General features: G+C 38.2%; 1 protein-coding gene across 2 annotated transcripts; it reads right to left on the reverse strand.

Moving 5' to 3' along the window:
- Nucleotides 1-2,399: 2,399 nt before the first annotated feature.
- CAF2 (RNA-binding CRS1 / YhbY (CRM) domain-containing protein) lies at nucleotides 2,400-17,372 on the reverse strand. 2 transcript variants are annotated; one of them, XM_077384373.1, is made up of 8 exons: nucleotides 16,835-17,371; nucleotides 10,820-11,053; nucleotides 10,349-10,476; nucleotides 7,056-7,281; nucleotides 5,928-6,055; nucleotides 4,566-4,704; nucleotides 4,385-4,465; nucleotides 2,400-3,193 (listed from the first exon to the last, which is right to left on the reverse strand). In XM_077384373.1, exons 1-8 carry the CDS (start codon nucleotides 17,244-17,246, stop codon nucleotides 2,778-2,780), a joined length of 1,764 nt encoding a protein of 587 aa, XP_077240488.1. In that variant the 5' UTR covers nucleotides 17,247-17,371; the 3' UTR covers nucleotides 2,400-2,777. The 2 variants fall into 2 exon arrangements, with proteins under 2 accessions (XP_077240488.1, XP_077240489.1); XM_077384374.1 differs by lacking the exon at nucleotides 10,820-11,053 and having other exon boundaries at nucleotides 16,835-17,372.

Below are 17,372 nucleotides of genomic sequence, written 5' to 3' on the forward strand. Positions count from 1 at the left end.
ATGATAGCATTAGTGAATTGATCACTAATCGAACCTCTTCATGAACCTGATCTGGGCTAACATTGATCATGTGTAGATTAACGGTCTAGATTGAAAAAGTGAATTAAGAGTGAAATTACTAGAAATACCCTTTCAATATGTGCACCTTTCAGCTTATCATCCAACGATCAAAAGGATGTCAAATTCCATTGAAACTCAGATCAGCCGAGGAAGGTAGCGGAAGATCGAGCCAATTGATTCACGATCAGATGACATATTAAAGTAAGATTTAAATTAGTTTTTGTATTTTAACAATCGATGAGGTTAGATTAATAGATTATATTATATTGGTTTATGATAGGTCAAATATCAGGGCGGTACGGCGCACACGGGACTTGACAGTTATGAACAGGTTTTAAATTTCGGCCGAAATCCGAAATTTCAGATTTCGGTCAGCACTGAAACTGAAATTCGCCGAAATTTCAAATTTAGCGAAATACAAATTAAATTTCGGCCGAAATTTCATGAAAATGTATATTTAAAAAAAAGAAAAGAAATATTACAAAATTTCGGACGAAATTAATTAAATATTATTTTTTAATAAATACCGAATTTTGGATTTCGGGGGGTCCGAAATTGTTACCGAAACCGAAATTTAAAACCTTGGTTATGAAAACCCGCAATTGATACGTGAAACCTCATTTTTCTCATTTGCTCATAAAAAATAGGGGTTTTTGCAAAAGAAGTCTTTCACTATGCTTTATTTGCAAAAAGAGGCTTCTAGTTTGACCATTGACAAGCAACCATCATATTTGAGTCAATTATGGAGATCAGGTCATGCCATCAATTTGTGACCAAAACACACACGTTGTAAGTTTATTCACTTATTCAAGATGTCTTTAGGTAAAAATTACCTTGTAAAAAGACCAAAATGCCCGCGTCTGCATGGTTTGAATCAAGGGGTGGGATATCATTTGTATGAGTTTTTATATAGTGCCCGATCGGGCATGCTCTTGAAAAAGGTGCCACCCGTGATATTTGATCCAATAGCAGCCCCCTTTTTCATCTTTCAAAGGGGCTGCTGTTGGATCAAATATCAATGGCAGCACTCTTTTACTAGAGCATGCCTGATCGGGCACCATATAATTTCACCATTTTTATATATATACTAGCATTTTTGGCCAATGCTATACATAGATGTAAAAAAAAATAAAAAATAAAAAAAAATCCTACCCCATTAAAACATGAGGTGTAAAAATTCAAGGTGATGGAAAAAAACAACCACAATTAGGTTTTTTTTTTCCATCACCTTGAATTTTCAATGAATGGAGAAGCAAGAAAGGCCTAATCACCACATGTATAACAAAGCTTAATGTAGTTTAATCATTCATGGGGCTAAAAAAGCCAACATAATTTACGTTGTCTCCTATAACCCCTTAAACTACAAAGGCATTAAAAAAAGAGGAATTACAAGGTGTCCAACGTCTGTAATTTCTAAAAATAACATGCTCAATCATCCAAATCATTCATTTGTAATTACCCACCTTGGATAGAATGGAGGTTTGGAAAGTGTATATTAGGATTGCATGATGCAAGAGATTTAGGGTTAGTCCTATTTATGATAAGAGACTGTGAGGCTAAACCTATAATTGGACTCAAAATTACATCTACACTTGAGTCCAATAATAGGTTTAGGGCTGACAATTGGTTGTCTTAAGGAATCTGCACCCTGACTTTACATGGGAGGTAGTGAAGGCACTCAAGTGGGAGAAGCCCTCTGCCTAAAATTACAATGTCAAACATATCTTTTCCATTTAATCTGCCAATGATAATAATAGCCACTCGGCTGTATTACTATCTTTCACATGGTTCAATTTTGTTGTTTTTTTTTTCTTTCTGCTTGTCCATGTTAAAATGAAGATTTGAGATTGTTGGTCCTCTTGGAAGAAGGAAAAGGAGAAATGTGGAGCCTATTGAATGAATTTGGTGTGGTGATAAGGGAGTGAGAGGCAGTGTACTATGCTGTTGTTGATTATTTATAATAAGGGAATGATATTGACACTCTTTATGTCCAGCAGGTGGTTCCCACTTGTATTCTTGCTCCCTGGTAAGGTATGCTCGCATACCATATAATCTCTCTAAAATTAGCAATAAATAATTTAGCCAATATTTGCTGCAGTTTATGTTCAAACCCTCAAAGGTGAAAGAATGCAACCTTCCATGTTATATGGATTCTTATAAATGGGGAAATACCTGTGTTGTACCAAGGCTCGCCCCCTATCTAAAGCTTTACGGTTAATGCATGTTTTGAGTTTTACTCATTCTAATAGGACTTACTCAACTCAACCATAAGCCTTTGTCCCAAACTAGTTGGGGTTAGCTAATGAATACTGCAGGGTGTGAAAATATCATTGCCCAAATTTAAATTTAAAGTTAAAATTTTATACTATTAAAATATTTTGACGAAACCAGTCCTTTTTGAGGTTTGAGGAATATGACAGTCACGTGTTGAATTCCAAGACTCTACCCATAATAATGCAACATATGCCACCATAATTCAATACAAGAATGAATGTCCAGAGAGCACAGTTCTTCTTCCATGTACACACACTTTTACAGTTCTCTTTTCCTTATTCAGTAGATAACATGCTCCAAGTAAGTTATGGCTATATCAGTGAATGGATCTGACAAGTCATTGCTGATGATTTATCAGCATGAATCCCCATCCCTCTTCCATCAGTTAAAATAGCATGAACCTGAGGATTCCGCGAGCAAGTGATCAGAAATTTACAGGCAATTCATTCCCAATTGAGTCGATTCACGAGTGAGTCCACTGGCAGTGAACCTAGCGGGGCTGAAGATTCCAACTCATCAAAAGAATCACTGGCATAGTCATCTTCGTCATCACCATAGTCGCCATGTTCATCGTCACTGTCCTCACTTCTGATAACAGATTCATCTTCTCTATAATCGGTTTTTGAAATATTGGAACCAGCCCCACTCGGCAAAATCAAAGCGGGATACGAATGTTCATTGGCCTGTGATCTACCTTCGAACTCCTCGACCTTCTCTAGAAGAGCATCGGGACCAAGATCAGTCTCATCCAGCAGCAATGCTTTACTAGAATCTAGCGCACGCTTCCATAATGACATAATTCTTGGGCTAGAGATTGTTGTTTTTGTGAGTGGCCTAACATTGGTGTTGTCAGATTGGCCTGCAAGTTGATATAAATGAGAATGGAGCATCAGAGCTGCAAAAAAGCTGTTTTAAGAGTTTCTAGGATGGATGCTACAATACTATGCAGTGACATGGCAAAGAAAACAATCGAAGATTAGAAAGAAATGAAACCTATGAGATTGGTTATCTTGTATTTATGGGAATTTCAAGGCTGCTACTCCAGTGGGACATCCTGTCCCCTTGATGTAATAGAATTTACAGTATCAATAAAATCGTTATCTTCCAAAAAGAAAGAAGGAAAGAAATCAAACCTACGATATCCAGAATACATACAAGGATGCAGAAATAAAGGCAAGCACCTTAAAATGTAGCACTCTGGAAATGGATACATGTATTCGATATCATGAGATAAGATACAAGATACGCATAAATACAGTACCATAAAACCTGGCTAGATTTAACTTGGAAGATAAAGTTAACAGAAGTGATATTTCCGCCTCCGCCCTTTTTTTTACCTGGGAAATACAGCTCCAGTGTATCTACGACTGCAGAGGGGCAGATGTACTTCACATGGGAAGTATTCAACGGTCCTGATTGCCACGTACACTGGAGCTGGCTGTCCCATGTAAGGAAATGGGGTGAATTTATCATTTCCTAAATTTAAACCCACACTTTATAAGACCCACATACTCAAAATTACGATTCCAAATATTCAACAATAACAAGCAATAAGCATAGTTACGTGGGAAACATAATATTTATTGTGACCAATGTAAATACGCATAACGGCATGAAGTATTAGGTAGGAGTATCATAGGGGACAGTGTCCGGCATGATACATTGGACCTCAACAAGTATCAGGTAGTAAAACAAAATAAACACCCAGAAGTTTACAAGTTTACTCTTTGCGTGATGTCATCTGTAGTCTCCCATGCTATGGTTAATAGCCATTTGTAACCTTCTAGATGTAAGGTTTTATTTTGATTCCTATAAGTTTAAGGGCTAGTGCTATCAGTATGTTGAAAGTCGCAGTGAAGTTCTTGGATCAGATGGGAATTCTGAAGTACACATCACGGGATGCTAAAAATAAGTAGGATTACAGGATGGTTATGATAGCGTTAGGCATGTATGCACTACCATATCCTTTTCCTATTTTAGAGAAGCACTATAAATAGAATTTAGCCAGAATTGTAAAGTGCCTGGACTTGGGATGCCCACTAGTCCTCACCTAAATTTACTCTTTGCGTGATGTCATCTGAGGATTGAGATATTAAATCATCAGTTGCTGAAGCTTCTGCTTTGCTGAAATCTGTAAATTCAGGATCTAAATGTTAGCTTTACTGCAAAACTGGTCCAGAATATTGATCCCCAACGATACTGACATAGTAGATATATGAACCCATCCGAACCTGATGAAACGACATTGTTGGAGGGGAAAATGTCTGAAACTGGAGGGAGAGTTTCAACATACATGGATTTCCAATCTTTACCTCTCCACATCAATATCTGTTCCTGTTCAAATGAGAGCAGAACACAAGGAACCAATTCCTGTGAACCAGCAATAAACAAAGTGAGCAATGTTCCTTTGCAGGGGATATTCAAAATTAAAAAATAACTGAAAGGAAAATGCAGGAAATGCAATGGGAGGGGAAATAGAAAGATAAAAGGATGGAACGGAAGGGATGGGAAGAGGTAAAAGGAGTTGTGGAAGGTCCACAGAGAGGTGAAGATCAGATGTGGTTGGTAAATGAAAAGGTCGGTTTTCATGGATTTGTGCAGGGAGTAGAAGAGAGAGGGAGAGGAAACAAGAGATATTAAAAGGTGAACAAAGAGGTTATGGTTTTTGCATGGAAGAAGAAGAGATATAGGATTTCTTCTTTTAACACTTAATTAACTCTTCTTTCATTAATATTTATTGATATCTCCTGACCCTCTCTCTTCACAAACCTAAAACCTAAACAAACACTCCTTCCTATATCATGGTCATTGTATCGTATTGGTGTCTGTTTCCCTTTGCATATTGATGTTCTTAAACCGATATGGGTGGGGTTTTTTTTTTTTTTTTTTTTTGTGCTGATGTGATGGTTTTTTATTGTTTATTTGTATGTTTCTATACATTTTTAAAAATTTATATGATTTTCACCAAAATTTCCACCAAAAACTGACAGGTTTCCATTTTTGTCACGACCGAAACGAATTCAGAAACATGAAACATTGCTCATAACTTGTTGGGAGTTCTTCAAGGAAAAGGTCAAACCCCCCACTCACTTCAATAAATTCGCAACTACAGTCGCAGGAAGTTGCTACATAATGGTGTGGCTACCGTTCTCGCTCATATTGCTGCTTCCACAACTTCTCTTGCTCCTACCACCAACTATTGCAATCATGCTCCCATTAAAACCACTTTTAAGTTTTAACTCCATTGATTTTTTTTGCTTATATGCAGTTTTTTCTATTTAAAAAACATAGATATTGTAGGTTTCCATATGTATAACCGATAAATGAACTAGTCTTATATTTTATTAATTATTGCCCACTTTAAATTCTTTATTAACATTTCATAAGGAAACTTTTTGGTGCTCCTATTCCTCCCCCACCTCACACTATTATTCATTTGTAAAAATGTTAAATACACGAATGGAAAGTAAATAATGAATAAATGTCTTAAAAACTAGTACATTTCACATGCTATTTGGTAGAAAACCTAGATGCATAAAATAGTAGCTTTCTATATATGATAAAAGTGAGAGGCTAACTAAAGCTCACCAAACCTTAAGCTTAGCACCAATCTTTTTGTAATCACTCGGCTCCAACCCTTGGCAGTTAATCTTCACCAAAGGGCTTCCTTCAAAAGCATCCCTCACATCCTTCACAAGGTTAATGTATATTCCATTTTTTGCTGCATGGAAAGAAAAGTTTCAGTAATAATAGGAAGTCAAAAATGAGAAGAACAGGACAAACTCGGCACATCTAGAAATATAAATACCATCTCCTGAAACCAGGAATATGTCCCCCAAATTATAAGTTTACAAGTGCCAGAGGAAATACATGCTCACCACAGTATAAGAAGTGAAAAAATTGCATTATTAACTAGCCTAGGTGCTACAAATTTTAAAAAGGAAAAGTCCCATAACCTACATGCATCTGGTTTGAATCTAGACATGTTTCTGTTAATAGATAGGCACAGACATGAACCATAACAAGGGCAAATAGTTTTACTATCATCTGGTACACAATGATCTCCATAAAGTGTACATTGAACCCTCTAGTGAGTCCACATTTAGCATTTTAGATCCATGCCTCAGAAGATATAATTGAGTATTCAGCTCTGATTTGGAATAATGGTCCAAGCATGGACACGGAAAAAAGATATATCATCTTTTTTTAACATTAACATGAGAAAGGAGGAAAGAGAAGAAAGGAGGAAAAGGTGGAGAAGAAGAGGGTGTCGATAAAGGAGAGACAAGGAATTACGTCAATCCCCATTGAGCCTCTCTTTATCAATAATAAAAGAATGAAAAATGATAATAATGCCCCTCATTACATGATTTTTCCCTTTCCATCACCATCGAAATCCATCATAAATACCAGACTATCAAAAAACAGCATGGGCACAAATTGCAAAGTTCCAACTAAACGATTCTAATGGATGCATTTATTCATGCAGTTCATATGCTTTCTTCAGCATATGTAAAAAAATGGGAACCTAATTAACTTTGCACAAATCCAGCCCTCTTATCCTAAAATCCATAAAAGTAAAGCAAAACTATTATTCAAATACATTATCAACTTTTCATTTTCACTAATTTGATTACAGTTTAAAAAAAAGACCTCATGATATAATGACATATCACATGCACCAGACATCTAGAGACAGATAGGAAGTCACATATCTTTACCTAGCTTACAAATTGCCAGTAGCTTCTCTCCTTTCCTTCTTAAGTTATCAGCTTCTATTTTTGTTAATCCTTCAGGAGCTTCCTGGATAAGTTTTGGATAAACAGGAGCAGCTGGCTTCCACAGCATTGTTGGGTACTGCGGACGACTACGAGCATTATAGTTTCGGCCACGGAAAAGATAAACAACGCCACCAACTCGATGGATGATCTTCCCCCCAGTTTTATCCTGGCATTATGAATTTAAAAATGATTGATCACAAGTAAACAAAAGTCCATATTGAGTTTTACAATTCCATTAATGAGCCTAAGAATGATTGATCAAAAGCAAACAAAAGTCCATCATGAGTTTTACACTTTTACAATTACATTAGTGAGCAATTACATAAATGAATGTATCATATGGTTTCAATAATAATCAACAATGTAAATTCATTATAAAGCACACAGCTGAATCCAAGCAAGGATATAAAAGGGATTAGGGAAAATGTAAAAGATCTGGGAAACCTTTGAGACAACAGAAAGAAGGTATTTTATAGAGATGAAAGGTCGATTGACTCATTCAGGAGCAGGTGCGAGGTGCGTCCTTAGAAATGCAACTGGGGAAATCTTATGGGCCTATGCTGGGCCTATTGGGGTGGCGGATGCTTTAGAAGCAGAGGTTCGTGCAGGTCATCAAGGTTTGGAGTTGATAATGAAAAATCACCAAAAAAAAGTCATGGCAGAAGGAGATTCTATGAATGTAATTTGATGGCTAAAGGGGCCTCAAAAACCACCTTGGAGATTTGATAGGCGGTTTGATGAAATGAATGATTGGACGAGATCAACAGAGGTTGTTTTCGATCACGCTCGCCGCTCTGCTAATCAGATAATGGATGGTTTAGCTAGAGAGGGAGTATTGAGACAATCTCTAGCACTTTTTGATTCACTTCCGCCATGATTCTATCTCTTTTTAGCTTGGAGTGATGTTGTATTCATAATTCATATTCTTCTTTGAACTTTGACCATCTCGGTCTTTATTAATATTAATGGTTATCATTTTCAAAAAAAAGAAAGAAAGAAAGAAGGTATTTTATGATAGTGTAGAGATAGCCAAAAACCCTTTTGGAAAGAATCCAAGCATGAGCTTTAAAAGTTTTTGTAAATAAATGTGTTACGGTAATTTTATAGAGACAATGTATCCAAGAACTATGGTACTAAAAACAAAGCTGTGGAAAGGTCGACTGACTCAAATAGATCACTTGATGAATGCTGCAGTAAATATATAGCAGTGGAACAACAGGTAAAGATATACCCCACCTAGGGCTCCATGCATTAGAAGGAACGAAAAAAGGACATTTACACATTATCCGACATCAAGTACAGTTCCAAGTACAAGAAAACTGTACAGTGTTTCGTAAAGCCAAAGAAAATTAACCTCGAATTGGAGATAACACTGCTTATTATCATCAAGAAGAAAATAAATTTAATTAAATTAAGGTTATGATAATTCCAACCCTAACTTAGTCACCCTAATATAGTTAGTACCTCTCCTCTCCTCTCTCTCTCTCTCTCTCTCTCAGGAGTGACTGGAATGGTGCTTTTGTTATTTTCTACAAACTGATGGGCATAAAATCAGAAGATTTGCAAGCAGCCGTTCCTTGCTCTTTTTTTTTTAAACTTTCACCCAAATCAGAAAATTTGAGGTTGTAAAATGAGAGCTTCTCTACCGTTCCCCCAAACTTTTTTTTAACTTTGACCCAAGTCAAGCCTTGCGTGCTCTTTCTTGTAATAGATATATCGAAATTCTATCACTTTGATCCATTCATTCTTGCTAAAGTTCATTTCCCTTCTTCATCTCTCGTTCTGTACCTTATAGAATCCGATTTAAAGTGGGTTTTTTTTTTTGGCCTGATTGGTGTGAAGGACTTGAGGCAGAAGTCCAGGAGCTTTTGAGTTGGATCTGCCTTGTGGACCTTTACATTCTAGACTTCTTAATGGTGGAAGGGTATCCACGCAACACTATTCAGTGGCTGATGGGAAAGGGTTCATGTGGAGATTCACGGATGCCACTAATGAAGTTTTGGACTCTGCAGAGGGGCATGCACATCTTTTCAGTATGTCTTGCGCTCTGGTAATAGTGAGGAGGAACAAATGTCATGTTCTGGGGAGGAGAGAACAGTTTTGGAGGTGCTTGATCACCTTCCTCCCTAAGGGATTGTTGAATTTTTTGTTTTTGCTTGGGCTTAGTTCTTGATCGGCTTCTTGTCCTTTTTATCGATCAGGAAAATTTTTATGCTAAACATATAAATGAACCACAATTGCCCACAAATTTCATTTTTGAGGATACCTAATACAAAGCACTCGTACTCAAATCTACTTCTTTGAGTAGACAAGGTAAACATGTGTTTTTCTCGTTCTTAAAAACGTTTAGAAAACATTTTCTTTTCTTTTTTAAAACAATTATGAAACATTTAATTTAGTAATAAGCAAAAATCATTTGGCATGGCAACTTGAGAAACAATTTCTTGGCTTACAATGAGAAGATCCCTTTTAGCATACGAATTTTTTATGAACTAGAGACCAGTATAACCTCATCAAAAGAGATTACTCTGGACTAGTATTGCATGGATTCGGATTCGCGTGTCGCGATCCAACATGGATTCGAGGTGTCGGATTCGGCAAACCCCCAAAAGTAGGATTCGGATTCGGTCATTTTTAAAGAAAATAAAATTTTCAAAAAATGTGGGACCCATGTGTTTGGACCCTCGACCGCACCTAAGCTTAGGTGCGCTCGACCGCACACTCCTTTTCCTCATATATATATATATATATATATATATATATATAGGGTCGAGGCGCTAGGGTTTTTATTAAAAGAGTACGGGTTGTGCTTTCATCTAAAAAAAAGTTAAGAAGAAAATAAATGGAAAATATATAGGATTCACATTTCAAAAGAGACAACGATGAATAGGATTCGCCCGAAAAAAACAGGATTCATGTGGGACACGGCTACGACAAGAATCCAGGTGTGTCCCACTTGAATCCATGTCCGATTCGGATGTGGAGACGTGTCGACAAGGATTCGGCAGAGGGGGGCAAAGAATCCATGCAATATAGCTCTGGACAATCAATGACAAGTAATATCTTAAAGATAAGAAATGGGGGATGTTTTGAGTAGACATATCATTGACCGCTATATCATTACCTAGTAATAACAAGCAGATATGACTATTTTGATAACTATAAAATCGTTAACTTCCTAAGGAGATTGAAGCATTACATGAAAAAGAACAAATGTCTTACAAAATAACAACCTCAAGATGATGGCAGACATTGTCCATATCAACAGTTGGAACACCTCTGCATCGAACCTTGCAAACACGTTGCCGCTTCCAATGTGCATGTACCAACTCCAACATGTTGTGGGTTAATCCATCCCTTCCTACACATTTGCATGGAATTTGAAGGCAACCCTCTAGAGAAAACGAACTATATACGCGAAATAATGGTATGCATTATCTTAAAGCAATAGCGGCAACATAAGAAATTACATGTAGGAGTGAAAACAGAGTATGAATAACATAATCTTGGATTTAAGAATTATATGCATATGGAAAAAAGAGAAGTGTACGCATAAAGATAAAAATTAAGCAACGGGTTGAGTCATTGTTGTCATATCTTAGTACCAACAATGATAGCTAAGCTACCGCAGTTATGGAGAAATTTAAAAGACTGCAAAACAATAACAAAAAAAAAAAAAAAAAAAGGAACTCCAAAACCCTTACCAAGATTCACCTGACGGTTACGAGACAAGCAAGGCTGAACCAGCAACCGGACCTCCGCTCTCGTGAGCGGCTCACCGAGGATCTCCTCCCTCGTCTTCCCTTCTTTAGGATACCGCCCTACAGGAAAAGGTCCCGGCATTTCTACCCGCTTCACCCCCTTCGTCCCGGGTGGGGGCGGATTAAAAGAATCAAACAATGGAATATTCTTCTTTTTCTTCTTTAATGGAGCCTTACCTGATAGAACAGTTCTATCAGAACAAAAAAATGAAGAAGAAGATTTGATAGAATGAGGGAAAGAAGGAAAAAGACAATGAGTTAATTAAGGAAGCTCGGCCTCCAAGGTGCTAATTGCCCTAAATATGATTATTCCTTACCGAATAGACAAACTACATCTACATTATATAGAAATTGGGGAAAACAAAACAGGGAACATAAATCAGCAAAATAGGAAAAAGAAATTAAGGAACCTAATATAATCATAGTTTTAAATTTCGACCGAAAAATTTAGATTCACAATGAAGATTTTTACCGGATTTCACCAAAATTTCACTGAAATTCTGAAATGTTACGGATTTTTCACCCTTATTTACAAAATTTTCTATGAAATGTTAAAGCTTGCAGTCGAAATTTTAAAAATTTCCAGCAAAATTTCCGAAAATTCCAGCAAAATTTTAGAATTTTAGAAATTTAGATGGAAATTTTATGAAAACTGAAATATTTTCTTTTTTTTTTTACATAATTTCGGCCTTCGAAACCGAAATTTAAATCCTTGAATATAATAATATGAAATCAGATTTTTACCGGATTTTTTTTAGCTACATTATCGACATTCTTGGATAAAGTGGTTGACGAGATGATAGCTACATTATCCACATTCTTGGATCCAGGCGATTCCATCATTGATGTTAATGATGAATGGTATGAGAATACAGAGCGCTTGATTCATTGATGTTAATGATGAATGGTATGAGAATACAGAGCGCTTGATTCGTGAAACCTCTGACTGTGGCCTGTTGTACTTAGGGATGGGCATTTCCCGAGAGGGGACGTGGCCCGCTACGGGGGCCTCACCCTCATGCCCGGCGGCTCTTTCCAGGCCTACAATCAAGTGGAATGCATCCTCCATAAAGTAGCAGCTAAGGTAGATGACATCCCCTGCGTCAGTCACATTGACAAGGGGGTTCCGATAATTTCTCACGCATGATCCTTCATGGGATCGACTACTCAGAGATTAAGTTAATCACAAAGGCGTATATAATACTGAAATCTCTTGGCTCCTTCAACCATTCAAACTTTTCCTTGATCTTTTCTAATTGGACTAGTGATGAAGTGCTCCAGAGCTTCGTCTTTGATATGTCTGTGAATGCCCTTTCAATGCCTGATTTGACTGCTCCCAGGCTTTTAATCTTGGCCCGGGAAACGGTGAGGATTTAGTGGATAGGATTCTTCATACGAGTGGACTGAAAAGGGCTGATTTGTCGATTCTTAATTAGCTACTGAAATTTTATGATGACATCCCAACAATGAACGACTCTGCCGGAATACAATATTTGGGGAGGTTACCTCACAAGAAAGAGTACTTGGAGAGTTTTTTCGAGAAAGCTGGCTGGCGCAAGGAATTTTTCTTTATTGATAAGAAGCAGCTGATTCATGATGTTAGGCAGACGTTATATGCGTCGAAGATATCTATGTATGCGCAGGGTTTGAACCTTTTGAAGGAAAAGAGCATTGAGAAAGAACGGAACATCAATTTAACTCAACTCGCAAGAATTTGGAAAGGCCATATCAGTTCCAAATTCTTGGACATGATTAAGAGTTTAAGACTGCATACGACCGCAATCCGGAGCTCGTAAATCTGTTTCTTGATCCAGACCTTGTGAGGGGGATGGTGGAGAGTTATGCTTCACTAGAGAGAGTGGTTCATTGGGCGAAGAGGTCTGGGATAAATACTCTAGCGATGTCCACCAGCCTTACATACTTCAATGCTTATAGGCATCTAGAGTAAGTATCCGGATTTCTCTTCTCTGTTTTTTCCTGCTTTTCCTAAATAGTGATCTGTCACAATATTCCCCAATTGTAACTCTTTGTGCTGGTTTACTGCATTTTGTCTTTTGGATTATCCAATATGGATAGTTTCTCTTTGTTGGGTTCTAATGCATTTTATAGTTGCTGATGTTAAATGAAGAAACAAGATGACAGATTTATAGAGGGTCACATGAGCATTATCTTAAGTAATTTACTATGGGAGCTCTCAAGCTCTCACATATTTTCCTTTTATTTTCTTAAGCATTACCTCTTGTGTTTAAAGGTGATGCCGGTTGTCTAAAGGTGATTCTGACAGGTTGAATCTCTACATATGAGTTCTTATGGGAGCAATTGAGTGTGTAGTACCTTTGCTAATATGAATCTTGATATATTATTAAATAGAAGTTTGATGAAGATTCATTTTTTATGGTTAATATGAATCTTGATGATGGAGCTATGAGAATTTGGAACTGATATGGCTCTTCCAAATCCTTGCAAGTTCAGCTAAATTGATGTTCCATATTTTCTAAATGCTCTTTTTCCTCGGAAGGTTCAAACTCTGTGCATTCACAGATATCTTCGACGCATATAGCGCCTCACTAACATCATGAATCAGCTGCTTCTTTTCTTTTTTTTTTGAAATGTCAATATATTGAGAAAGGGAACCGAGATGGTCCACCAGAAATACAAAGAGGAAAAGCATAAAAGACAACAAAATACAATGAAAAATACAGAGCAAACTTCTCACGGGGGAAGGAAATCTAACCACTCCAACCCCTCTTTATGAACTCTAGATCTAGCGAGAGAATCCGCCTCACCATTTGCTTCGCGTCTAACATGCTTAAAAACCATAGACGACTCTGAAATGAGATCAGAAATTTCCTCAAAGTAACTCAAGAATCTCCACGGGGGAGCCACTCTCCCAGATAACCAACTAATTACATTTGAAGAATCTCCTTCCACAATCACCCTATTGTAAGAATCATCACTTAGGCGCTTAATCCTCTGATATGCAGCCCTTACTTCCGCTTCAGATGAGTCAGACCTTCCAATTGGACCTGCAAAAGCCCAAGATACCACCCCTCGGGAATCCCTGCATAGCCCTCCAACCCCAGCTGGACCCGGATTACCCAGGCAGGACCCATCAAAATTTAATTTAAGAAGACCTTCAGGGGGGCTTCCCATTTCTGGCTTCTCTTCTCTCTCCTCATACCTTCAGAGCACACAATGCGCCACGCCTCCCACAGATCGAAGGCTGATACGAATGTGAACAGAGGGTTGCTCTTCCCCAAATAAATAACCATGGCGATGATTTTATTATATAACCAATATGATGACTTTGCCACTCCTTCGAAAACCTTCGAGTTTCTTTCCTTCTAAATGACCCACCACAAAGCTATTAAACATAATCTCCAAAGCACCTAACCTTTCTTTTTCCAGGGCACAAAATCCCAACTCGAAAATAGTTCTGCTAGAGACTTTGGAAAGACCCAGTAAATACCAAACCTGTCCAGAATGAGACCCCAAATCTCCCTTGTTACCTTGCAATGAATAAAACGATGGTCGATTGATTCCCCATCTTCCAAACAAAGCGAACAATGGTCCACCAGGCACATACCCATTTTTCTTAGAAACTCAATGGTCTGAATCCTCCCATTACACACTGCCCAGCTGAAAAAAGATACCGATGGGGGTCTATGAAACTTCCAAACATCAGCAAAGATAGGGGATCCAAAAGCAGGCAGCAACTGATAGTAAAAGGATTTCACGGAAAATAAGCCAGATGAATCCCAATTCCATATCCTTTTGAATCAGCTGCTTCTTATCAACAAAGAAAAATTCCTTGCACCACCCAGCTTTCTCAAAAAAACTCTCCAGGTACTCTTTCTCATCAGGCAACCTCCTCAAATATTGTATTCCGGCATAGTCGTTCTTTGTTGGGATGCCATCATAAAATTTCAGCAGCTGATTAAGAATCGACAAAGCAACCATTTTCAGTCCACTCTATGAAGAATCACGTCCACTAAATCCTCACCATGACGGGCCAAGATTAAAAGCCGGGGCAGTCAAATCAGGCATGGAAAGGGCACGCACAGACATATCAAAGATGACGCTCTAGAGCACTTCATCACCAGTCCAATCAGAAAAGACCGAGGAAAGTTCCGAATGGTTGAAGGAGCTAAGGGAGTTCAATATCATATACGCCTCTGCGATTAACTGAATCTTCGAGTAGTCGATCCTATAAAGGATCATGCGTGAGAAATAACCGGAACCCCCTTGCCGATGTGACTAATGCAAGAGACGTCATCTACCTTAGCTGCGACTTTCTGGAGGATGCATTCCACTTGCTTGTAGGGCCATGTCCCCTCTCCAGAAATACCCATCCCTAAGTACAACAGGCCATGGTAAGAGGTTTTGCGGATCCGGCGCTCTGTGTTCTCGTACCATTCGTCATTAACAGTAATGATGGAACTGCCTGTAGGGCTGTTCATTAATCGGTTTAAACCGAAATAACCGACCGAACCGAATTCGGTCGGTTATTTCGGTTCGGTTAATATATATATATATATAACGGTTCGGTTTCGGTTATGGGATCATAAAAATTTCGGATATCAGTTTCGAGTTCGGTTTTTAGTGCAAATTAATTCGGTTAACCGAACAAACCGAACATAGTGTAAAAGTAATACCAAAACTCATTGGTTTGGGCTGTTTGGCCTTTCGCTTTCACGCCTAAAATAATATAATATTATAATACTATAATGTTATCTAGTTGGTCCCTAAGGCGGTGTACTCCTCCTAACACAAGTAAAGGGAAAAGACCTAACGTGACATAAAGGAAGGATATGTGACCTGTTGCTATTTTCAAGAAAGAGAAAAGATTACCAGAATAGGTATGGCAGAGAGATATTAAATGCTCTATGCAAACCCATCTAAACTTTCTCTCTTCTTATCTAATCTCCCACAGTCCCACTGTCCTCCTCCTTATGAAAAACCAGGAAGGGAGGGGTAGATCTGGTCGTTTTGCTTATGAAAACCAATGAAGGTGCCACAATTCGCACGCCTTCCACCCGACCCGAGGATGCCGGAAGTCCTGCCGACGAAGCTTCAGGTTTCCGGTGAGTCCAGACCATCATCCATAAAGGCACCGGTGGAGAGAAACCACCACAAAGATGACACCCCTATTTCCAGTGAGTCTATATAACCTGTATTTCCTACCCAAATCAGTCATCTGCAACCTATGTTCCCCACATCTACTTCCATTTTAAAATTCAGAATTTTACACTCATATAATTCGGTTATAACCGAAGTAACCGAAATATTTCGGTTCGGTTATTTTCGGTGATTTCGGTTCGGTTTAAACCGAATGAACAACCCTAACCGCCTGGATCCAAGAATGCGGATAATCGGCTTTTTTTACATAATTTCGCATGTAAAAATTGGATTTTTACTGGATTTCTCCTCAATTTCTTGATCAGTATCTTCAATTTTTGGAAACTTATGAAGTTCTTCCGTCAATCCCTGATCAATGAACCTAAAAAATCCCTCAAATTGTATCTGACTAAATCCAGGTATTGTAAACATTCCCTCATTTCCATCCCAGAGCATCTTAAGTTTCCCATTTATCGAAGAAATCCCATTATTGGCTTACTCTTCATCGAACCATATCAAACTGGATAGATCAATCTAGCAATGATGGAATTTATATTCTGACATTTCACTGAGATTTCCAAATTTCAGTTTTCACCCTTGTTTACAAGATTTTATATGAATCGTTAAAAGATTTCAACCAAAATTTTAAATATTTCCACCAAAATTTTTTAAATTTGTAGCAGAAGTTTGGCAGTTTAGATGGAAATTTTATGAAAACCAAAATATAACCATTTTTTTTACATAATTTCGGCCGAAACCGAAACTTTTCGAAAGCGACATCTAAATCCTTGAATATAAAATGAAAAATAACATAAATAAGGAAAGGAATTGTTAGATTACCAGTCCAAGGCCTCGGCATTGAGGGAGGGGCAAATGGAAGGAATGCTGGCTCCCGGATAGCCAATGGCTTTGCCTTAGGGGTTTCTGAGTAACTGAATTGGAATTCGAAGGGCGCTCCGGGGAGGAGGTAGGAGACTCCCGATTCTCCAATGATGACAGAGCGGCCGTCGGATTCCGTTGTGATTACCCCGTCACGGACCGGTTTGTAGTATTTGGATCGATAGTGGAAGGATTTTAGTGCAGGATTGGGGGTGGGATTGGGGGATTTTGGGGGAGGGGTTTTTTTTAGGGGTTTGGGGTATTTAGGGATAGGAATGGGAGGGGGAGGAGGTTTTGAAGGGTCATTGATATGAGGTTTTGAAGGAGGGGGAGTGAAGAGATTTACACCTGGTAGGGTTGCCAGAATCGCCATTGTTTTAGGTGAATGCTGTTGTGTCTCAGGTCAGAGATGAAAGTTTACAGGATTTTCTCGGCTTCAGGGTTTTCACTTTTCAGTTTGGAGAGAGAGAGATTGAGAGATTTTGGGAGATAAGATGAG

The sequence above is a fragment of the Tasmannia lanceolata genome, unplaced genomic scaffold (assembly GCF_043159265.1).
Source record: "Tasmannia lanceolata isolate RefF3 unplaced genomic scaffold, GAP_Taslan_0.1 ptg000007l, whole genome shotgun sequence".
Taxonomy (NCBI): domain Eukaryota; kingdom Viridiplantae; phylum Streptophyta; class Magnoliopsida; order Canellales; family Winteraceae; genus Tasmannia; species Tasmannia lanceolata.